This window comes from Hemicordylus capensis, chromosome 3 (genome assembly GCF_027244095.1).
Source record: "Hemicordylus capensis ecotype Gifberg chromosome 3, rHemCap1.1.pri, whole genome shotgun sequence".
Taxonomy (NCBI): Eukaryota; Metazoa; Chordata; class Lepidosauria; order Squamata; family Cordylidae; genus Hemicordylus; species Hemicordylus capensis.
The window spans coordinates 302,982,050-303,003,065 of NC_069659.1; the positions used below are offsets into that span (position 1 = coordinate 302,982,050).

The 21,016-nt window shown below is 45.0% G+C and overlaps 1 protein-coding gene across 24 annotated transcripts in view; it reads right to left on the minus strand.

The window, feature by feature from the left end:
• The window catches only part of LOC128350289 (retinol-binding protein 1), a 137,717-nt gene that overhangs the window by 25,066 nt on the left and 91,635 nt on the right, over positions 1 to 21,016 (minus strand). Inside the window, exon 8 of one of the 24 annotated variants that reach the window (XM_053308340.1) lies at positions 20,834 to 20,968. The exons of the other annotated variants lie outside the window; for them this stretch is intronic. Coding sequence (XP_053164315.1) covers positions 20,942 to 20,968 — 27 coding nt within the window. The 3' untranslated portion in view covers positions 20,834 to 20,941. Of the gene's footprint in view, positions 1 to 20,833; positions 20,969 to 21,016 lie in introns of those variants that run through there. 24 annotated transcript variants of the gene reach the window in all.

Genomic DNA, 21,016 nt, shown 5'->3' on the forward strand with positions numbered 1-21,016 from the left:
CCCAGCGGCTTCATGTAGATGTTAAACAGCATGGGGGACAAGACCAAACCCTGTGGGACCCCACAGGCCACAGGCCAATGGCCACGGGGCAGTAGTCCCCCAGCACCACCTTCTGGACCCTCCCCCCAAGAAAGGACCAGAACCACTGCAGCGCAGTACCTCCGATTCCCATATTCGAGAGGCGGCCCAGAAGGATACCATGGTCGATGGTATTGAACACCGCTGAGATTGAGAGTTGAGAGAGATTCTGTCTACAACCTAAGAGAAGTCGTTGCCAGTCTGTGTAGACAATACGGAGCTAGATAGACCAGTGGTCTGACTCAGTATAAGGCAAATTCCTATGTCTTCCTATCCCCAGAGGTGAGGCAGGTGGGTACTGAAGATAGGATATGCTCAGTGGTGGTGCCCAAATTAGGGGACCCTTTCCCATGAAATGTGCTTGCTACCTTCACTGCTATATTTTGGGTCCAAGGCAAAGTCTATCCTGTTTTCTTATACATCTTGTTGGTTTATTTAAAAATATTTGCTTGTCTGCATTCTTCACAAGCAAATCTATAGTGACTTACAAAAATTAAAATCACAATATAGTAGAATAAAATGGTAGCAATGTACAAAACTGACAATCATGGCAGCGAGATAGAAACCATAATTAAAACAAAGAGTGTAAGAGAGGTTTAGTTAGGCAAAGGCCTGATGGAATGAAAACGTCTCAACATTCCATTTAAAATTAAGTAGGGAGGCAGAAAGCCTAACATCAGGGCAAGGAGTTCCGTTGAGACTTAGCCATCACCACGAAAAAGGCTCACCCATACATTAACAACAACTGTTATTCAACAGGTGGTGGGAGATGTAGGACAGCCCCTCTACATGATCTTGTGGACTGGGGAGAACTATGAGGGCCATCCTTCAGGTAACTTGACTCTAAGCTGTTAAGGGCTTTGAAACAGCATCTTGAATTGTGTCTGGAAAGAATCCTGGCAATCTGTAGCTTGCACAGTAGTGGAGTGATGTGAACTGAGAGCCAGCGTGGTGTAGTGGTTAGAGTACTGGACTAGGACCGGGGAGACACGAGTTCAAATCCCTATTCAGCCATGAAACTAGCTGGGTGACTCTGGGCCAGTCACATCTCTCTCAGCCTAACCTATTTCACAGGGTTGTTATGAAAGAGAAACTTAAGCATGTAGTACACCGCTCTGGGCTCCTTGGAGGAAGAGCGGGATAGAAATGTAAAAATAATAATAATAACTGCGCACCTGGCACCTGCCAGAAACCTTGCTGCTCTATTCTGCACCAGTCACCATTTCTAAAGGGTCTTGAAGGGTAGCCCCACATAGAATATGTTGCAGTAGTCTGCCCAAAAGGTGACAAGGGCATGGATCACTGTGGCCAGGTCTGCCTGTCCTAGGAATGGACGCAGCTGGTGCATGAGCCAAAGATGGGCAAAAGCACCCCTGGCCATGGCTGCTATGTGGGCATCCAAGAGCAATGCTGAGGTTCAAGAGCATTCCCAAGCTGTGACCCTGCTCTTTCAGTGCAAGTTCATCTAAAACAGGTTGAAGACCTAACCAGGAAAGCCTCTGTCTTGTCTGGGTTTAATTTGGGACAAGAATTCAATTCAAAACCACCTCCAGACTATGATTCAAGGCCATTGTAGTCCCTCCAGCTTTGGAAAGCAGTGAGACGTAAAGCTCAGTGTCATCAGCATACTGGCCTTTAATGTTGCTTAAGGTATATCATTGCCTTTATCTCCTGTTTTTGTTTTTTATTTGGGTTTTTACTTGCTAACTCTGCTGTTCAAAATGGTTTTAGTGCATTACAAGTAAGGTGCCTTGAGGCACTCTTGGCAAAAGGCAGGGCAACATGGTAAAGCTATGACACTGTACAGTACGATGAAGAACATATATGGCTCCAATGTGTCCAGAAGGTCTTTGGACACCTCTGTATTGATACTAGACTTGCTTCTCTGTTGAAGGATGGAGAATCCCTGGACCTTGCAAGATCTTCCAATGATTTGACCAGTGTAAGAACCGGTCCAATATAATGCCACTGAGAACTGACATAACACCAATTATGAGCATCCCTTCAAACACAATGAGCCCGTTCTCATGATTGGGAGAAAGGGCTCAAAAGGGGTGAGGGGAGGAAACTTTGAAATGCTTACCCACCTCACACCCCCGCAGATGATATCTCTGCCCTTACTGAGTGGCAGATCGCCCACCCAGACGGCTGCCAGCAGCTCCTGGCAGCATGGAGGTTTGGGGGCTGGGAGGTCCCTGGAACTCCCATAATGCACCAGGCAAGTGTGCAATGCATTATGGGGAGCCTCCCAATGCATGCCAGGAGGCTACTTGTATGTAGGTGCTGCGCTGAGCCACACGGCACCAACACATAATCAGTTAACTAGGGGTAAGACCGTGCTCACGCCCTTAATCCTGACTTGCAGCTGGAGCTCCCCTAAGGGTTTGCAGCCATGCCGCTGCCGGGAGCCACGTGACTCCTGGCGGTTTACATGTGCAGCAAAGATTGGGCTTAGGCAGCCCAACCCGGTCTTTGCTGAGCATGTGAACAGCCTCAGAGTGTAACTCAGCCCTGCTTTTTGTCATTAAAGACAGGGAACTCTATGATCTGTTGTGCCCATTTAGTACAAATAGTAATGTAATCAATGACATCTATAGAGTCCCCAGCTGAAATCTTTTGTAACTGTAGATAATTTAGCTTCACTTTACTGTTAAGATGCATGATCGTCTCATCACAATTCCTGCTAAGTAAATAAATGGTCACCAGCTTATGTATGCGGGAGAGCATCAGCTCCATGTAAATAAGAGTCCCAAATAAATGCAAATTACAGCAGTTATAATATTGCCTTCGATGTAGATTTATTAAATTGCTGCAATTAGTAAAAACAAAACAAAGCTGTTGCCTAGATAATTTGCATTCCCCTCAGTGCAGCTTGGCTGGGCCTGGGAGGTAAAGCCATATTGACATCTGTCAGAAATATTGATGCTGGCATGTTACTGAAGTATTCATCAAAATAATGGCTTTATCAGTATACAGTACCCCCCCACCACCACCAATAATGTACTTGCATAAACACTAGAAACATTTATTGCATAGCGTGCCACATTTTGGTAAGTAGAATTTGGCCTTTACAGGCCAGTATCAAATCTGATCTGTGCAAATATTTTACTTCTGACCAATAGACAACAATGTGGAACAAATAAGTATTTCTTCTTGAGGAATAACAAATTTGGACTTTTCTGCAGGTTTGCACTGCCCAACATTTCCCATCTTAAACCAAGCCAGACCATTGGATTTATATCCCAGTTTGGTATGTTTCCCAGACTATATCAGGCAGCAGTGATATAGGAAGATGCTGAAAGGCATCATGTCATACTGCACGGGAGGAGGCAATGGTGAACCCCTCCTGTATTCCACCAAAGACAACCACAGGGCTCTGCGGTTGCACAACTTTACCTATGCTATACGCGGTGGCAGCAACTCTCCAGGTTCTTATGCATAGAGAGATATTTTCCCACCTCAACTTTCTGAGATTCTTTTAGAGAGCAGTTGAGGTGGATTGAACCTAGGCTCAACAACTGAGCTATGACCCTTCCAGGCATAGGAAGCTGCCTTACACTAAGTCACACCATTGGTGTGTTCTACCTGAGCTAGCTGCATCTCTGAAAGGTTTCAGGCAGGAGACTGAACATCTGCCTATCTGAAGATGTTAGGGATTTAACTTGAGACCTTCTGCATGCAGAGTTATGGCCCCATCCCTACATACACATATCATGATACTTGGAATTGGGGTTATTTAAAGATACATTTCACAACACCTGAAAGTTGTGGTGGCCTTCTAAATTGTATATGCTTTAAGCTGGACTACAAAGTTTCTCCTCATAAAGTGAACATGCAAGACTATCTTGTGTGAAGTCAGGCCTTAAATGGATCCACACAACCAGAAAAGCAGGGTAGGAGACCTCTCCTCTCCTCAATTGGTTAAGAGCAGGATAAAAAAACTAGGCTACTCTGCATTCAGCAATCTGGGTTGGAGGGACTGTTACGAGTTCACACAGTCATGCAAACCAGAGTACTGTTATGCCTCCTACCCAGATGTTGATGATTTTGTGAACAGGCCTCATATGTCTATATAGCCCAGTATTTTTATACTATTTGGCAACAGCTCTCCAGGATTTCTGACAGAGGTCTTTCCCAGTCCTACCTGGAGGACTGACCTCCCTTGACCTCTGTCTCCCTGGGCTATGGGCCATCAGTTACTTCCCTCATCTCTCTTCCTCAACACTCTGCCACTCCCCGTATAAAAAGACCCCTAAGACTTTTCTCAGGTTTTTAATTAAAACTAATTTTAAACTGTTTGTTTTACTCTGTCAAATTGTTTTGTTTTATTCTGTGAATTGTTTTTAATTGTTCTTTATTCTGTGAAAGTGCTTAGTTTTTATTTTATTTTTACATTGTAATTTGGATTACATACACCACCTAGAGATATATATTTCAGGCAATAAAATTAAAACAAAACAAAACAAAACACAATGAGCTCTCACAAACAAATAAATAACAAACAAATAATAAACTATTGGTAAGCCCTGCATTTGTGGAAGTGGATAGAGCTCCTCTACTTGAAAAGATCTAGCCCACACATATCTTCTGCCAGTGCTTCCACTGCAAGGTCAGTCCCCAATGTCTCTGTAATTGGAAGGCCCTTGGCTTGTTCCCCAATAGACTGCAGGCTGCCATTTTCCTTGCTGATGGAGTCCTAATTGGTGGATAGCTATAGCTGATGTGGCTTTCCCCCTCCCTCTCCCTGCTAGTCTGGTGGGCACATCCCCACTACGACCTTGAGTACTGTATCAGTGTGTGGGAATTTGCCAGCAGACAATTTAATTCTATTACATTCTATTGCACTCATCATTCAAAAACAGGACAAGCAGAGTTAATTATACTTTTTAGCACATCCCCATTTGCTCTGAATAAGAGTCAACTACTTCATCATATAATTCAGAAGCAGCTTTCCACCCACAATACTAATTAGTGGGAAGCAAGCATCCATTTAATAACGTACGTAGTATCATCTGTAGTAGGCCACTCAACTTGCAGACAGCAACCACAGTATCACGACCAGTTGCCAAAAAGAGGAGGTACTGAATTAGGAGTTTGCAGAACTATTGTATTTGGCCTCCGCATGGGCAGAGGCTGGAACAGGGCCACAATGGAGTGCCGTTTCCAGTCCAGGGTTCGGAGGAGCCATGCCACCACCACCAATGATGAGGTGCCCTCTTGCCTCCCCCATTAGGAGTTTTCTTAAAGGCAGGCAGGGTTCCCCCCTTTGCTTATAAAAGGAAGTTATCACCATATCCCCCTTTACAAGCATGCCCCCTTGAACCAAATCAAACTGGTTCCAAACCAGTTCAGCCTAGTTTGACCCTTGGACCACACCAGGGGCCAGTTCGACTTGAACTGGCTCATGGTCCAGTTCAAATTTGGCTTGAATTCGAACCGAACAAACCGCCGAAATTAGTTCCATGCACACCCCTATGCTGAATATAGAATTTTCAGACCTTGTGCAAAACACAGTTGCACCCCCACCATTGCCATCCCCACCGCTTTTGCCATCTCCCAGTTGCACCCCCTACCGCTCTTGCCTGCTCCCCTCCAGTTGCACCCCCACCGCTCTTGCCATCTCCCAGTTGCAGGGGGCTTGGAGAGTTCTGTATTCATGTTGTGCTGCCCAGCAGCTTCCAGTGCCAACACAAGCCCCAGTCTTTCCTCTGCTCCAGAGAGGAAACGTGGGGGTTATCACTCTGATGTTGGGCTGCTCCAGTGTTCCAAGGATGTGGACAGCCAGTGCCAAAACGATCCCCTACTGCCCTTTCCTGAGAGCTAGGGAGGGGAGCAGGAAATTGCCCCTAACCTCACAGGAAACTGCAGCATGAGGTCATGGACTAAAACAGAGTTTCCTAACATGAGGTACTAAGAGTTTCCAGGGAGCACTTAAAGCCCTTTTGTCTTCCCAAGCTTGTTCCCCATCCAAGGATCATGGACTTGAAGCTAACACACCAGCCATATGTCTGCATATGGGAAGGGATTAGGCAGGAGGGTGATACCCTCCTCCCCTGCCCCTGATTGTCTGGCTACAAGCTGAAGCTCAGCATACTTCTCCCCTCAGCCTAACTGGCTTCAGAAAATTAGCACTGAGTTCTTTCATTGAAATTAAGAGGAGAAAACTTGTTCCATTTATTTCAGGAAGACTGCTTATGAATAACGTACTGTGGCTGTGAGCCAGTGACTGGAATAGCCTTTCTCCCTAGCCATAACACTTAAATTTGTGTGTTTATGTATATGTGTGTGTGCACGTGCACACACCTATGGGGCACTTGAGCAGAAGATTTGTGACAGAAGGGGTACATTTGTTTATTAAAAAGCTTGGGAACCCTTGAACGAAGAAATGGACATCGTTCTGGCAACTACCACCTTTGGTTTTGCTACCAAGGCCAAGCCAATAAGTGTGGGTGCCTTTTTATGCAACTGATGAAGCAGCATGTTGTCCATAAACAAAGATAGCTGCATCCTACCCCATGACAAGAGGTTTCTGCATGTCGGCTCTCTTCTTAATTCAGCTTGCCATGTAGCGATTACAGTGCAAACAGGCCCTTTTCTTATCAGAACCTGATGTTCCTGGAGATTTCTCCTTGCTCCTGTGGAAACTCCTCATCCAGTCTGATGATGGAACCACACAGCAAGACATGCTACATGTTACAGGAGGGTGAAGAGAACCACTACATGTCATGGAAGCAGCTTGCCATGAACATGGTAATATAAACCAGTCTCTAGTTCTTAGGCTGCCACAGCAATTTCTGTCTCTTAATCTGTGAATCCCACAAGATTTGTTTGTCTCAGCGGAGCCTGTGAATGGAATATATGGGTTCATGTTCTCTTTCAGCAGTGCTTGGGCTTGCTTTCAAGAGTACATAGAAACTGCCATCCAGTTCAGTTTCCTATTCAGTGGAAATGCAAAGGTAACTGAATGATTATGTTCGAAATTGCTCGAGTGTGACTGCCCTTGTGTGTACTCTGGAACACAGCAAAAGAATTGGATGATGACCTGAACTGCACTATGGTTGAGTGAGTTGGTAAGAAAATCAGTTCCTTCATGTTTTCTGTTTCCTAACAGTATGGCTCATTTTTTTTCTACCTCCCTGAACCTTAGAATGTGCCTGAGGCTATTCTAAAGACTCTGGAAACTGACAGCACAGTGCTTAAGGTAAACATGCAAAGATAGTTTCCAACAATCTTTGCAATAATACCAGTGATATGCACCCAAAAAGGCAGTTCTTATGCTCTCATTTTCATCGATCCTTATGGCAAAATCCACCTGGCAGCTTGATGGGAGAAAATATAATCTGTCCATTTCTTTCTTTCTTTTAATTAGTTGGATTTGTAGTCTGCTGCTCTATCCTGCAGGGATCAGGCAGGTCACACAACGCTCACACAAACACTCACACACACACTCTCTCTCTCTCTCAAACACAAGGTCAGAATTAAAATGTCTTCATAGCCAGCCCAAATACAAACAAGTTAGGGCAATGCCTATGGAAAACATTCAGACTCAAGTCTTTGATGGATCTCCAAAGCTGAGAGGCAGCCACTGAGAATAATTCTCGTTGTATTCTTATTTTATTTACTTGATATCCAGATGGTATAATACAGCAGTTCCTAACCTTGGGTCCCCAGATGTTGTTGGACTACAACTCGCATCATCCCCATAATGGCTAAAGGGAATCATGGGAGCTGCAGTCCAACCAACACCCCAAGATTGGGAAACCCTGATATAATCAACACTATGTTCTCAAGCGATCATATATTTCTTTAACAATTATATACCACATTTCCCATATAAAATATAAACATGATGACACACAGGAGAGGGATATCCCATCCACAATACCATTTTACGATGCAAAACAGAATTTTAGTGATGTCTTCTTGTTCTTTCAGCTTGAATTCTGAAGTGTAAGCGGTGCACTTGGAGCACTGCATACAGTTCTGGTCACCGTATCTTAAGACGGACATTGTAGAACTGGGAAAGGTGCAGAAGAGGGCAACCAAGATGATCAGGAGCACCTTCCTTATGAAGCTAGGCTACAGCATCTGGGGCTTTTTAGTTTGGAAAAGAGGCGACTATGGGGGAACATGATAGAGGTGTATAAAACTGGGGTTGGTGCATTGGAATGATCCCAGCCCTTTCTCTGGGGGAGGTTCCAGAAGGTGGTCCTGTGTGACTCCTTGGCATCTGACCTATGGGTCCTGCAAGGCTCAGTATTATCCCCCATGCTGTTTAACTTCTATATGAAGCCACTGGGAGAGGTCATCAGGAGGTTTGGACTAAAGTGTCATCAATATTCAGATGACACTCAGCTCTACCTTTATCTGACATCAGATCCTAGGGAAGCAGTGGATGTACTGAACTGGGGGCTGGAGGCGGTGATGGGCTGGATGCAAACTGAGGTTAAATCCAGACAAGATGGAGGTGCTGCTGGTCAGTAGAAAAGCCAATCGGGATAGTGTGATTCAACCAGTTCTGGATGGGGTTGCACTCCCCTTGAAAGAGCATGTGTGCAGCTTGGGGCTGTTGATGAACCCGGCTCTGCTTTTGGATGTCCAGGTGGAGGCAGTGGCCAGGGGTGCCTCTGCACAGCTTGGGCTAGTGTGCCAGCTGCATTCCATTCTCAAGAAGGCAGATCTGGCCATGGTTACCCATGCCTTAGTCATGTCATGGCTGGATTACTGCAATGTGCTCTACATGAGGCTGCCCTTAAATAATATTCGGAAACTTCAGTTGATGCAGAATGTAGCTGCCAGGGTTCTCTCTGGAACTGCTCACTCAGAGCATATTACACCTATTCTGAAAGAGCTGCACTGGCTGCCAATTTGTTTCTGGATCCAATTCAAGGTGCTAGTTGTTGCCTTTAAAGCCCTTAATGGTTAGGGCCCTAGATACCTGAAGGACTTCATGCGCCCAAGGGTTTCCGCCCACCCAACAAGGTCATCAGAGGGCCCTTTGCTTTGTGTGCTGACACTGAGAGGCTAAATAGTTCTGCACACAGGACAGGGCCTTCTCTGTTGTTGCTGCCAGGCTCTGGAATGCTCTCCCAGTGAATGCCCACTCTGATATCTGTGGCTGCTTTTAAAAAACAACTGAAGACCTGTTCATTTGTTCAGGCTTTTACCTCTTAGGGGTTGCCTGGGTCTCTCAGCTCTCCTACTTCTGTTAATCTTTTTTTTTTTTTTTTTTTTTTGCAGGGGGGCGTGTTTTATTGTTTTTGCAGTTTAACTGATTTTAAGGATTTATGTGTGATTTTTAAAAAATGGTGTTTTATTGTATTTTAACTTTTGTCAATCAGCTTGGGATGCATTATGGAAGGTGGTATAAAAATTGAACAATTAAAAAAATTATGCATGGAATAGAAAGAGTAGACAGAGAAAAAACTTTTCTCCTCTCTTATAACACTAGAAGCAGGGGTTAGGGATATGCACAAACCTATTTGGAGGCCCTTTTACTGACCTCCAAACAGGTTTGAAAGACTGGAGTTTCGGCCAGTTTGAAGGTGGGGTGAGGGATAATTTTAAGGACTGGGGAGGGTGCCCCGTTGCCTCATTGGATCAGAAGTACCTGGTCACGTGTGCTGGGTATTTCCAGTCACTTCCGGTCTGAGGAGGCAATGGGGTGGCAGGGAGGTACGTTGCCAACCCGCCAGACCATTTTAAAAGAGAGCCCTGGTGGGGGAAATGCAGTGGGGGGTGTAGTGCACCCTCCCCAGTCCTTAAAATTACCCCCCCCCCGCCTTTGAATCGGCAGGCGCCAGTTCTGTGCACAACACTACAAGGGGTCATCCCATGAAATGAGGCCAGGAAATTTAGGATCAACAAAAGAAAGTACTTTTTCACACAGTGCATAATTAATCTATGGCATTCTCTACCATGGGAAATGGTGCTGGCAACTAGTTTGGATGGCTTTAAAGGAGGCTTAGACAATTCCATGGAGGACAGGTCTATCAATGGCTACTAGTCTGGTGGCTTTAGGCCGCCTCCAGCCTCAGAGGCAAGATGCTGCTGAATAGCAGTTGAAGGAGAACAACAGCAAGAGAGAAGGCATGCCCTCACCTTTTGCCTGTGGGCTTCTCAGAAGCATCTGGTGGGCCATTGTATGAAACAGGATGCTGGACAAGATAGGCCTTGGATCTAAACCAGTAGGGCTGTTCTTAAGTTCTTAACAGTGTCTGAAAAAAGATGCTACGGGACAGAATTCATGTCTACAATGTGAGAAATATTGCATCTTTTTTAGAAGTGGCCCTACAGCCTGGGGGAACTATCGTCTATCCTGATGAATGAACTCTGCAGATATGGTGTTCTATCAGTGGAGCTGAACATTGGGTATTAGAAGATACCTGCTATAATAGAGGGCCTGGATTAAGTTATCTAATTGGACTTGCAACACATGCTTTTGAGCTATTACAAGATCCCTGCTAACTGTGCGAAGAAGTACCTTTTAAAGTGATGACTCTCAAATACTCAAATAGCAGGGAAAATGAAACTGTTCCAATACAACCCCAGCACAGAACAGAATGGAGATGGGGCCACCGCTCAGTGGTAGAGCATCTACTTCATATGCAGAAGGTCCCAGGTTCAATCCCTGGTATTTCCAGGTAGAGAGATGCCTAAAATCTTGCAGAGCTGCTGCCAGTCAGAGTAGACAATGAGCCCATTCTTACAATCAGAAATCAGAGGGCAGGAAGCAGTATAGGCAGCTACTGCTGATCGTGAGAACCCGTGGGAAGCCAGCCTACCCAGCCCATTCAAACCCACGAAGCCCAACTTCTGCACCATGAGGGAAAGAAAAGCCCTCATACCTTGGAGTTTGGTCATATGGGTGCAGTCACCATTTCAAATGCATTGCAGCTGCCAACAACAATCTTTCATAGAGTCTTGGGGCTAGAGGGGCCAGGCAAAGTATATCTGCTGATGTATTAAAGTATAGCAGCTGATCTCCTCTGCCTGACCCATCTAGCCTCAGGATTCTATGATAGAGATGGCTGCTGGAAGAACTGGAGGGCCTGAGTCATCTGTGGCATGTGTTAGCAGAAACACACAAAGCCTCTCCTCATGTGCTGGGTGCAGACTCGTCTCTCCCCGAAACCTCCCTCAGGCGGTTGTGCGAATTACCTCACAATTGAGCTAGATGAAGCAATGATCTGACTCAGTATAAGACAGCTTCTGATATTCCTAGCTAGTGTGTCTCTTTCCAGTGGCAGTGGCTGCCACCTTCCGTGTGTGTGAATATCTTTTTTTGAAGAAATCGTGAACCCTTTTGGGACAGGGATCCATGTTCCCCTTTTTTCAGTGCAAGTCACTTTGAGAACATTTTGCGGTTGAAAAATGTTATAGAAATATTCTTACTGGCTGTGAAAAAGCACCAGTGTTGTTTTAGACACCCACAGCAGCCTGCAGTAAGCTGAGTGGCATGTGAGCCACTAATAATATTGGGCAGTTTCTGTGCTTTGTGACTAGGCCATCTGCATTGGTGATATTGCTTAGAGTTATTGCTATAATAACTATAGCATATAGTTATTGGGACAGAAAAGGTAACTTCCCTAATTCTTCTACCATTATAATACCATCTTAAATTTTGCTTCCCTTTTCTACCCAAGTCATACTGCAGTAGAACTCTGGCAGATATTAGTTGCCTAATCATGATACGCATGGTTGTGTGAATTCAAATATTCAGCAAAAAATATATGTATCATCTTTTGCTGCAATTATAAGGCTAAATTAAGCACACCTATTTGACAATCCAATTGAGTTGAGCTGGTTCAGATGGCAAGATATTTGCCTAAGTTGCTCCTCATACACTTCCTGCAACTTTTCACCATGTGACTAAAAACAGCACACAGAAGAGACATGAAAGGTACATAACACCTTGCACATGTCTATTATTGTTACAACCAGAAATGTATCTTATTGGATTCCCCAAGCTTGGGATATAAGGTCAAAATGTTGGTCTAGAGCAGGAACACTTAACTTTGGTCCTCCAGTTGTTTTTGGACTACAGTTCCCAGCATCCCCAGACACAGTGAACAATAGCCAGGGATGATGGGAGTTGCAGGCCAACATCTGCAAGGGGCCATAGCACTGGTCTAGAGGGTCAGTCTTTGATTATGTGTTTTTGAAATCAGTGAGGAAAGCAATAGGGGACCTAAACTGCAGTCATTGATAAGGGATCAATGCCCAGGAAAAGGAAAGATAGAAAGCTCATTGAACAGAGAAGCAAAGCAATTAATTATAAGACAAATGCATAATATAAAAATGTATGCAAAGCTGAGCAGTTCATGGGAGAGTCTCAAATTAACCATTCTAGTGAATGCCAATTTTCTTTACTCTTTATCCTTTGTATAAATTGCTTTCCCTTATTCAAATGAAACCATTGAAGCACTTTCAAAATGAGGAACGCTTACTATGCAGCCTTGAGAAGGATAAAGTGCCAGATTATACAGCTTAGTTGGTGTGAGCAAGGGCAGGGATCAATTTTGAAGCCTATTGTTATTTAATTTATTTGTAATGGTAAATGATTTGCCTTTCACATGTATTAAGTGTCTATACACAAATGGCATTATTATTTATACCTATTTAAAACCCAGCCACTTCACATTAAAGCCAGAAAGGAAGTAATAGCTTTGCTTACCAAGTTTTCAAGAAATGTGTTCTCTGCTTGCAATTTGTGTAAACCCAGAGTTTTCTGAGATTCAAGATTAAATGATTCAGACAACAGCCACATGAACCAAACAGCTTTGGATCTCTTTTTAGATCACATCCCAGAGGAATGAACCCAAGGGAACATGCCAGTTCATGGGAATAGCTGCTTTTCAGATAATTTCTGCACCACCTTTTATAAAATTTGGACAGCATCAAGGGCTTGAACCTCATTTCCCAGCAGCCTTGAAAGAGGAAGTGAAACTCCTTCCAAAGAAGCCCTTTGCTGAAGACTGTAACAACTAATCAGTCAGTTGCAAATGGCCCTTTCTTGAGCAGGTTGCTTGAGTAGGTGATTGCTGTGCTGTTCCAAGCAATCTTGGGAGACACTCATTTCAGCCTGGGTTCAGGCTCCATTTTTGCATAAGACCATGTTAATTCTTACCACACTGAGGTAGTTCTGTTCCTATCGGGAGGTCCAAATCCAGGAGGTATTGCTGGGAACATGGCATGCTGCTTGGCCCCATGGCTTTTATGTTATGGGGTCCTAGAAGATTCCAACTTGTCTCCCAAGCCACTGAACATCTACAAGGAACTGCTGCTGAGTGAAATGCCATTAGTATGCTGATGATACCCAGCCTACTTTTATCTAAATCAGGCAAGGGTGTACAAATGCTAAACCAGTGCCTGGGATCAGTGCTGGACTGGGTGAGGGCTAATAACCTGAAGCTTAATCCAGACAAGATGGATGTGATTTGGTGTGTGGTTAGTCTGACGTGGACACCACTGTTCAAGTCAGACAAACCACCTACCAACAACACCTCTATCTTGTCTGGCAGAAGCTTCAGGTTCATTGTTCAGCCTGTTGTGGATGGGGTTGCACACCTCCTGAAGAATCATGGAGTTCTAACACCCAGCTTTGTCACTAAAGGCTCAAATGGCCTTCATGGCATATAGCACCTTTTATTAGATAAGTCTGACACCAGTTACAACCTTTCCTTGACAGAGATGGCCCAGCCACAGTCATCCATGCCCTTCAGATTATGCTACTGAAATGGTTATGCATGGGACTGCCTCAGAAGACTTATCAGAAGCTTCAGTTAGTTGAGAGTGCTGTGGCTAGACTATTAACTGGGACCAGCCTCAGGAAACACATTTTGTCAGTCCTGAAACATGTTCATTGACTGCTGGTCTGTTTGCAAAGTACAATTCAAAGAACTGATGCTTACGTTCAAAGCCTGATAGGATGCCCCAGGGACCTCAAATACCATCTCCTCCTGCATGTATCTGCCTGTGTGCTAAGACAGAAAGCCTTCTTCAGGTGCCCCTGCTGCCAAAAGTTAGGCAGATGGCAACCAGAAAGAGGAATTTTGACTGTGATGCTCTGTTTATCTAATGTTCTTCTTCTAGGGAGGTTACTTCACATATTTTTTCAGCAGCAGGCAAAGATCTCTTTATGGTCACAGGTCTTTTTAAACGTTAGCTGAAATGATAATATATGCTACTATGTTTTCAAATCTGTTCTTTTTAATTATTGTTTTTATGGATAGTTTTACCCGTTTTTAATGTTGGCCACTGTATTGTTCCATACTTAAGGGTTGGATGTACATCTTTTCATAAATAGAGCAAATAAAATTTCATAGGCCCATGTAACATGTTATAGGCCAGTGACTGACATACTGCACAATGCTCCATCTGCACTGGAACAGGGCAAGAGTGCTCTTGCGCAAAACCACAACATTGCACAAATGCAATCATGTAATAGAGAGCCCTTATTTCTAACGGCCCTCTATCATGGAGCTCCGTTTGTTTCTTGTTTGTTTCTTACATTTATATCCCGCTCTTCCTCTGAGGAGCTCAGAGCAGTGTACATGGTTATTTTTATCTTCACAACTACCCTGTGAGGTAGGTTAGACTGAGAGATACATGACTGGGCCAGAGTCACCCAGCGAGCTTCATGGTTGAATGGGGATTCAAACTCGGGTGTTCCTGGTCCTAGATCTTGTGGAAGAGTGCTCTTGAGCAACTGTGTAAATGTTCTGTCCAAGGCAGATAGAACATTGCACAGTATGCCAGCCACTGCCACATAGCCTCAACATGGGTTCCATAACCAATACAGCCTCCTTAATTACTAGGCTCCTGGAAATACCTGAATAGAAGCAGTACCTTTCTGTGCGAAGCAGTTCCCACTATTTCCTCTGAGACAGAATTAACTATGCTTGCTGATGTAAAACAGGATTAGCAATTCCTAATTCCTCAGTACAGTAACACCGTGTACAAGACGGTGGCTACATATTTGTTCAATAAGCTTCTTGCTTTATGCAACATCATAACAGGCTCCAATTTTCTTCCCAGATCCATGCAAATCACAAAGGATCTAAAGAAACAGATGGAGACAGGCAAGAAGGAAAATGGGGCAGCTGAGCCATGAATCTGTTCCAGGGCTTGTACTTGTTACCTAGCATGATCCGTTGCGGCCTCTCACTTTCTGTAAGCAGCTTGGCCTGCTTTCTTTAGAAAGCCGCATGTCTTTTAACTGGCATGAGAGTTTGTGTAACAGGGCTGCTGACTCAATGCCAAGAGGAGAACTGAGCTGGGGTGGCCGCACTGTACCACTGTGCTAACATACATACTCCTCAGAGAGCACTCTCAGCCCTGAACGGCCGGCAAAGCAAACACATTTTAGTGGATGACGTGCATAATGGCCATACAGATCAGCTGTTTTTGCTATGGTTATGAAGGATCTCCTGATTTCAGTGTAAACGCATTAATCCATCAAGTGATTAAATTATTTCATCCTATTAGAAATGCGAACCTTAGAAAATTAAATCTATCCAAGGAATTTCCTCGGGAATGGAGGATGGCACTGTGGATGGCAACCTCAGCCCTTCTCGACAGTCAATGTATTTGAGGCATTTTCAGTAAGTAAAAAAAACTCATGGAGGCTGTTCACATGCCCAGCCAAGAGTGGCCTAAGCCCGCCAAGCCCACTCTTGGCTGTGTGTGTACCGCTGGGAGGCTCCCAGTAGTAGCATGGCGGCAAACCTGCCTAGGGAACCCGCTGTTTATCCAGAGTTAAGGGCACAAGGGCACCCTTAACTCTGGCTAGGTGCTCCTGTGTTGACAAGGCATGGCACCAACAGAGGAGGAGGCTCCTGGCCAGCATTGGGGATATCCTCAAAATGCACCACACGAGTGCATTGTGGGTGTTCTGGGTGCCAGGACAATGTGTCCCATCCCCTACATGTGCGCACTGCTGGGAGAAACATGGGATTGTCTGGGTGCGCGGTATCAAGCACCCTGAACCTCCAGGACTGGCAGCCGGATTGTCTGCAGGGAAGGCGAACTTCTGCTGCCTTCTTTGCTACCCAGCTCTTTTCACTGATCATGAGAAAGGGCTCATTGTCTACAGTATTTAAACATACCATACAATGTCTACGGTATGGAACTTCATTTAATATTGGGATACTGCAATACTTATTCTAACCAGCTAATTAATATTTTGATCAGTAAAAAGCCAGACATTTAATTGATTTTTAAAAATTAGCAATTAAAGAAAATGTTAGGCCAGTTATTAACCCAGTCTTTCCCTTGAAAATATTTGTTTCATGCTTCTCCTCTCAGTCATCTTTCAAAATCTGATTAAGCACCTGAGGACTTGTCTATGACAGTCACTTGAGGCAAGATTGCAGGGTAATGCTATGAACTGGCTTTAGAACAGGCCTAGCGAGTGCCTCTTTCTGATTTTCTTTAAGGGCCTGGCTGCATGACTACCGGGTCGTGGTGGTCATGGAAAAAGTGATTTAAAAGATTGCATGGGATGGCCTTAAACCCACAGCAAGCTGGTTGTATCCACCAGATATAACAAAATGGCTTCAGCCGCACATGCCAAAAGCTGAATCCTGGATATGGAATTGCATGCATGTAATCATTTCAGCCCATACTGATGCATGTGTAGGCTTTTCCCATGGTCACAATGCATCTTAATCAGGCCTGCTCAACTTAGGGCCCCCAGCTGTTTTTGGACTATAGGGAAGTGCACAGAACCACAGAAGTGTGGTCCGGCACTGTGGGGAGTGTGTCTTTAAGGCGGGGCAGTAGTACTTACCCCCCCACCTGCTGCTGCTCCTCCCCCTCCGGCGCTGGAGTTGCCAAAAACGTTCTTGGGGTGGCAGAGTCCCTCCCTGCCGCCCCTGCCCCCGTTGTTGTCTGTAAGGGTTAAACTAGAAAGAGCTCCCTTCGTGGCGCGCACACTCGTTTTCGCCACTAGCGTGGCACGTGCACGCCAGTGGCAAAGACAAGCGTGCGCACCACAAAGGGCGCATGCGCGCCACCAGCTCTTTCTAATTTAACCCTTACAGACAATGACAGGGGCAGGGGCGGCAGGGAGGAACTCTGCCACCCCAAGAACGTTTTGGCAACTCCAGCGCCGTAGGGGGAAGGGGGGTGAGTACCACCCCCCCTTAAAGACACACTCCCCCGCCCTGCCGAACCGCCGGAATTCCGGACCGGTCCGGAGGCCTTTTCTATGGCCCCAGACCAGTCCGTGCACACCACTACTGGACTACAACTCCCATAATCCCCAGACACAGTGGCCTATAGCCAGAGATTATGGGAGTTGTAGGCCAACATCTGTAGGAGGGCCTAAGTTGAGCATCCCTGATCTTAATGGTGACGTTCATTGACCCAAACCTCTAGTAGATAGGGGTGTGCGAACCAGCTCAGGTCAAGCTGCGCTCCATATTGAGCCTGCTTGGCAAGATGGATTCAGGGTCAAATCGGGCCTGGTTCGACCCGAGCTGGATCAGAACTCTACTGGTAAGGGGGACTCTGGTGAGGGTCTGGTGAGGATTTCCCTTTACCAATAAAGGGGAACAGGGGGGCTCTTCTAAAGGTAGATGGGGTGGTAAAAGAGTAAGAAATTACCTTAAAAGTACCACCAGTCATGGGGGCAGCCTTCCCCATGACCTCCACTGGCCTCCCCCTGAGTAGACAGGCCTGGATCTGGTCATGCAAATGGCCTTGGTGCATGCGAGAAGGCCATTTTCGTGACCTCCACACCTGCGCAGAGACCAAACTGGGCCTGAACCGGTCCTGCCTACTCAGGGGGAGGCTGGTGGGGGTGGGAGCTACCACCACAGCTGGCAGCAGAAGCACTTCTAAGGTAATTTTTTACTTTTTTCCTGCCTCATCTACCTTTAGGAGAGCCCCTTTCCCCCCTTGCCCTTTACTGGTAAAGGGGAATCCTCCGTGGATTCCCCTTTACCAGTATATCCTCACTGGGTTCTCCATTACCAGTATAGCTTCAAGCCCCTTCGAACTGGCTTGGTTCAAACTCGAACTGGGACCAGTTCAACAGTGCACAGAACCGGGCCAATTGGCTCAACTCTGGTTTGGATTTTAGCCGAACTAGCTTTGTGCACATCCCTACTGGTAGTTTGTGGTCTTGCAGACTTTGGTAGTTTGTAGTCTCCCTGATTTTCCGCAAACCACTGCCCTCAACATTTACCTTGCTGGCTGCAGCTAAGTTTATTTACATGTTACTCTGTGTGTGGTAGGCAACATTTAAAACAAATGGTGGCAAGTATCACAAAACCAGCATGGTGCCTGAGCAGCAGAACAACTGGCGCAAACCCAAAGGTGGAGTGGTAATAATGATTTTGCCCAGGTATTAAGCCAAGAGACAGAGCTTTGGTGTACTTCAGAGAGATCAAGCCACAAACGATTATGCTTCGATATTTTTAAATACAGTGCAGAAGCAGATAATTTGTTGGCAGTGTGGGTAGCATTAAGGAGAATTTGGGATTGGGAGTTTTGGGACTTTTGACTTTGGAAACATTGCAGAGACACTGGGAAGACAACTCTCTGTGTTAGGACTGAACATATTTGAGAATTGCACAGTTCAAATGGATGCCTTGAAAACTTGGCATGCATTGCAGAGATGCCAACTGTGAAATGGGGGAAGCAATGTCAGTTACCAGAGTTTAAAAGGGGGGCTGGTGGTGGTGTAATTGAGGGTCTGTTCATTAATCCTTAGAGATATCAGCTGGTGAAGATTTGTATCTAAAAGACTGAACTGCTAATCAAGACTTCTCCAGATCTTGTCTCTGCCATGAACTCGTGAGGTGGCTTTAGCCATTTACTCCTCAGCCTCAGCTCCCCAGCTGCAATAAGGGGATGCTGCTACTTATTTTGCAGAGCTGTTGTAAGGAATACATCAAGATAACATACACAAAAATTGCTATATTAATACTTAGATGGTGTGTGAGTGTTGTAAAGGGGACTAATCAGAAACACAGATTACAGGGCAGACTCAAGTTACAAATAAGTGCCGCTTCCACTTTTGAGACAGATCTCTTATTTTTTAGACGCAATTCAGTACATTTTCTCAAGTGATTCCATGACAACCTCCCTTATGACAAAGCTACCTATCTTAGTTTCTGGACCTAGAATATCTGTTAATCAAAAGTCTGGGATGGGAACAGTTCAGCAATTTTCAAGTGATCAGAGAGGAAATGGAATGTAATGAAGAAAATTAAGTGGCAACCTATTTTAGCAGCTGAAGCAAAGAAGAGACTGGTTAGTCAGTTCCAATTTGGCAGAAAGCCATGCCTCAATATCGTGGAGCAACTATATCCCTGGTAAACATGTCTGCTACATTTGGCAAAGAGTAACCTGATTTTATTTGTGTGATATATATTAACTCTGAGGAAGTATCTTTTGTCTCTGTCCGGAGTGCATCCCAAACAATTGGGATGCGTGTATAGCATCCCAATTCACCAGTTTTCCTTCTTGAGTATAGGGTTCCTCATTTCCCCCACAAGAGTTCCCACACTGATTTCAGTGGAGCTACCAATACTGCAGCCACCTAATAGCACAGCAAGGAAATGACTTGACTAACAAGCCAGAGGTTGCCAGTTCGAATCCCTGCTGGTATTTTTCCTAGACTATGGGTAAACACCTATATTGGGCAGCAGCAGTATAGGAAGATGCTGAAAGGCATCATCTCATACTGCGCAGAAGCTGGCAATAGTAAACCCTTCCTGTATTCTACCAAAGACAACCACAGGGCTCTGTGATCGCCAGGAGTTGACACCGATTCGATGGCACACTTTACCTTTCCCAATACTGCACTCACCAGCCGATGTACTGAGGAAAATTACTCAAAGTAGTCCCATAAAAAAGAAGTTAGCATTGCCTAGCTTGTCCTTTTAATTTCAATGGAATTACATTGAGTAATTTTCCTCAGTCTGTCAGCCACTGAGGCTATTCCCACGAGCACTGGTAACAGGGCTAAGGGAGCATAGCCCACTTTCTAGTGTTTGTGGGAACCACTGGGCTCGCAAGCGAGCCTGGTGCTTCCAAGGCAGCTAGCCCGCTTAGAACACCCTCCCCTTAAATAAGCGAGCGCTCCATTAACCTCATTTCTTTGCTCATGTATCACCGCGGTGCATGGCAACACACGAGTAGACCCCTGACCAGGAGGCTGCAGCCAGGCTCCCGGGCTTGGGGGTCTCCCAGGATGCCCGGGGCCACGTGGCCCCTGATCTCTGCAGCCCCCACCAGCTCCGTGACAGAGCTGGCAGTCGTGTGGGCAGCCGTTTTAGCTGCCCCAGGGCTGCCCTTTAATCGTCTGTGGGGAGAGCGGGATTGTGAGAAGAGCTTCCCTGTCCACAAGAGCCTTAAAACATGGATACCACTTGTTACTATTTTCATTTTAATTTATAGTTGTAGGCTGTTGATAGCGAAAGTTCTGGAGAGGTTTCCATTTCCTCACCAGCATTTATTCATTTATTTAAAATATTTACACCCCACCCCTTCAGTAGACTACTGCTCGGGGCAGCTCACAACATTAATAAAATAGGTACAATGTAAAATAAGACTAGTAAAGTTAGCTGAATTAGGTTAAATAAGTTAAAAAAAATCAGGCTAAAATTACAATTACAATTATATATTTTTTTAAAGTTTCAAATTAAAAGTTTTTTAAAAAGCTAAAAACTGAGAGCTATAAAAAGGAAAGAAACTACCAGATATAAGCATCATGTTACAATATAGAGGTTACAATTTTTCTCCTTTCAAGGCAGAGCTGGGATGTAAACTTAGATCACTGAAGGACCAAAATTCATTTTGCACATAGTAGACTTATCTCTTCAAGGAGCCCAGAATGGTATACACGGAGTTATTTGACTTTGTACTCACAACCCTGCTGGGTAAAAACAATTACTGTCATCCTAATGAAATAAGTGTGCTTCAA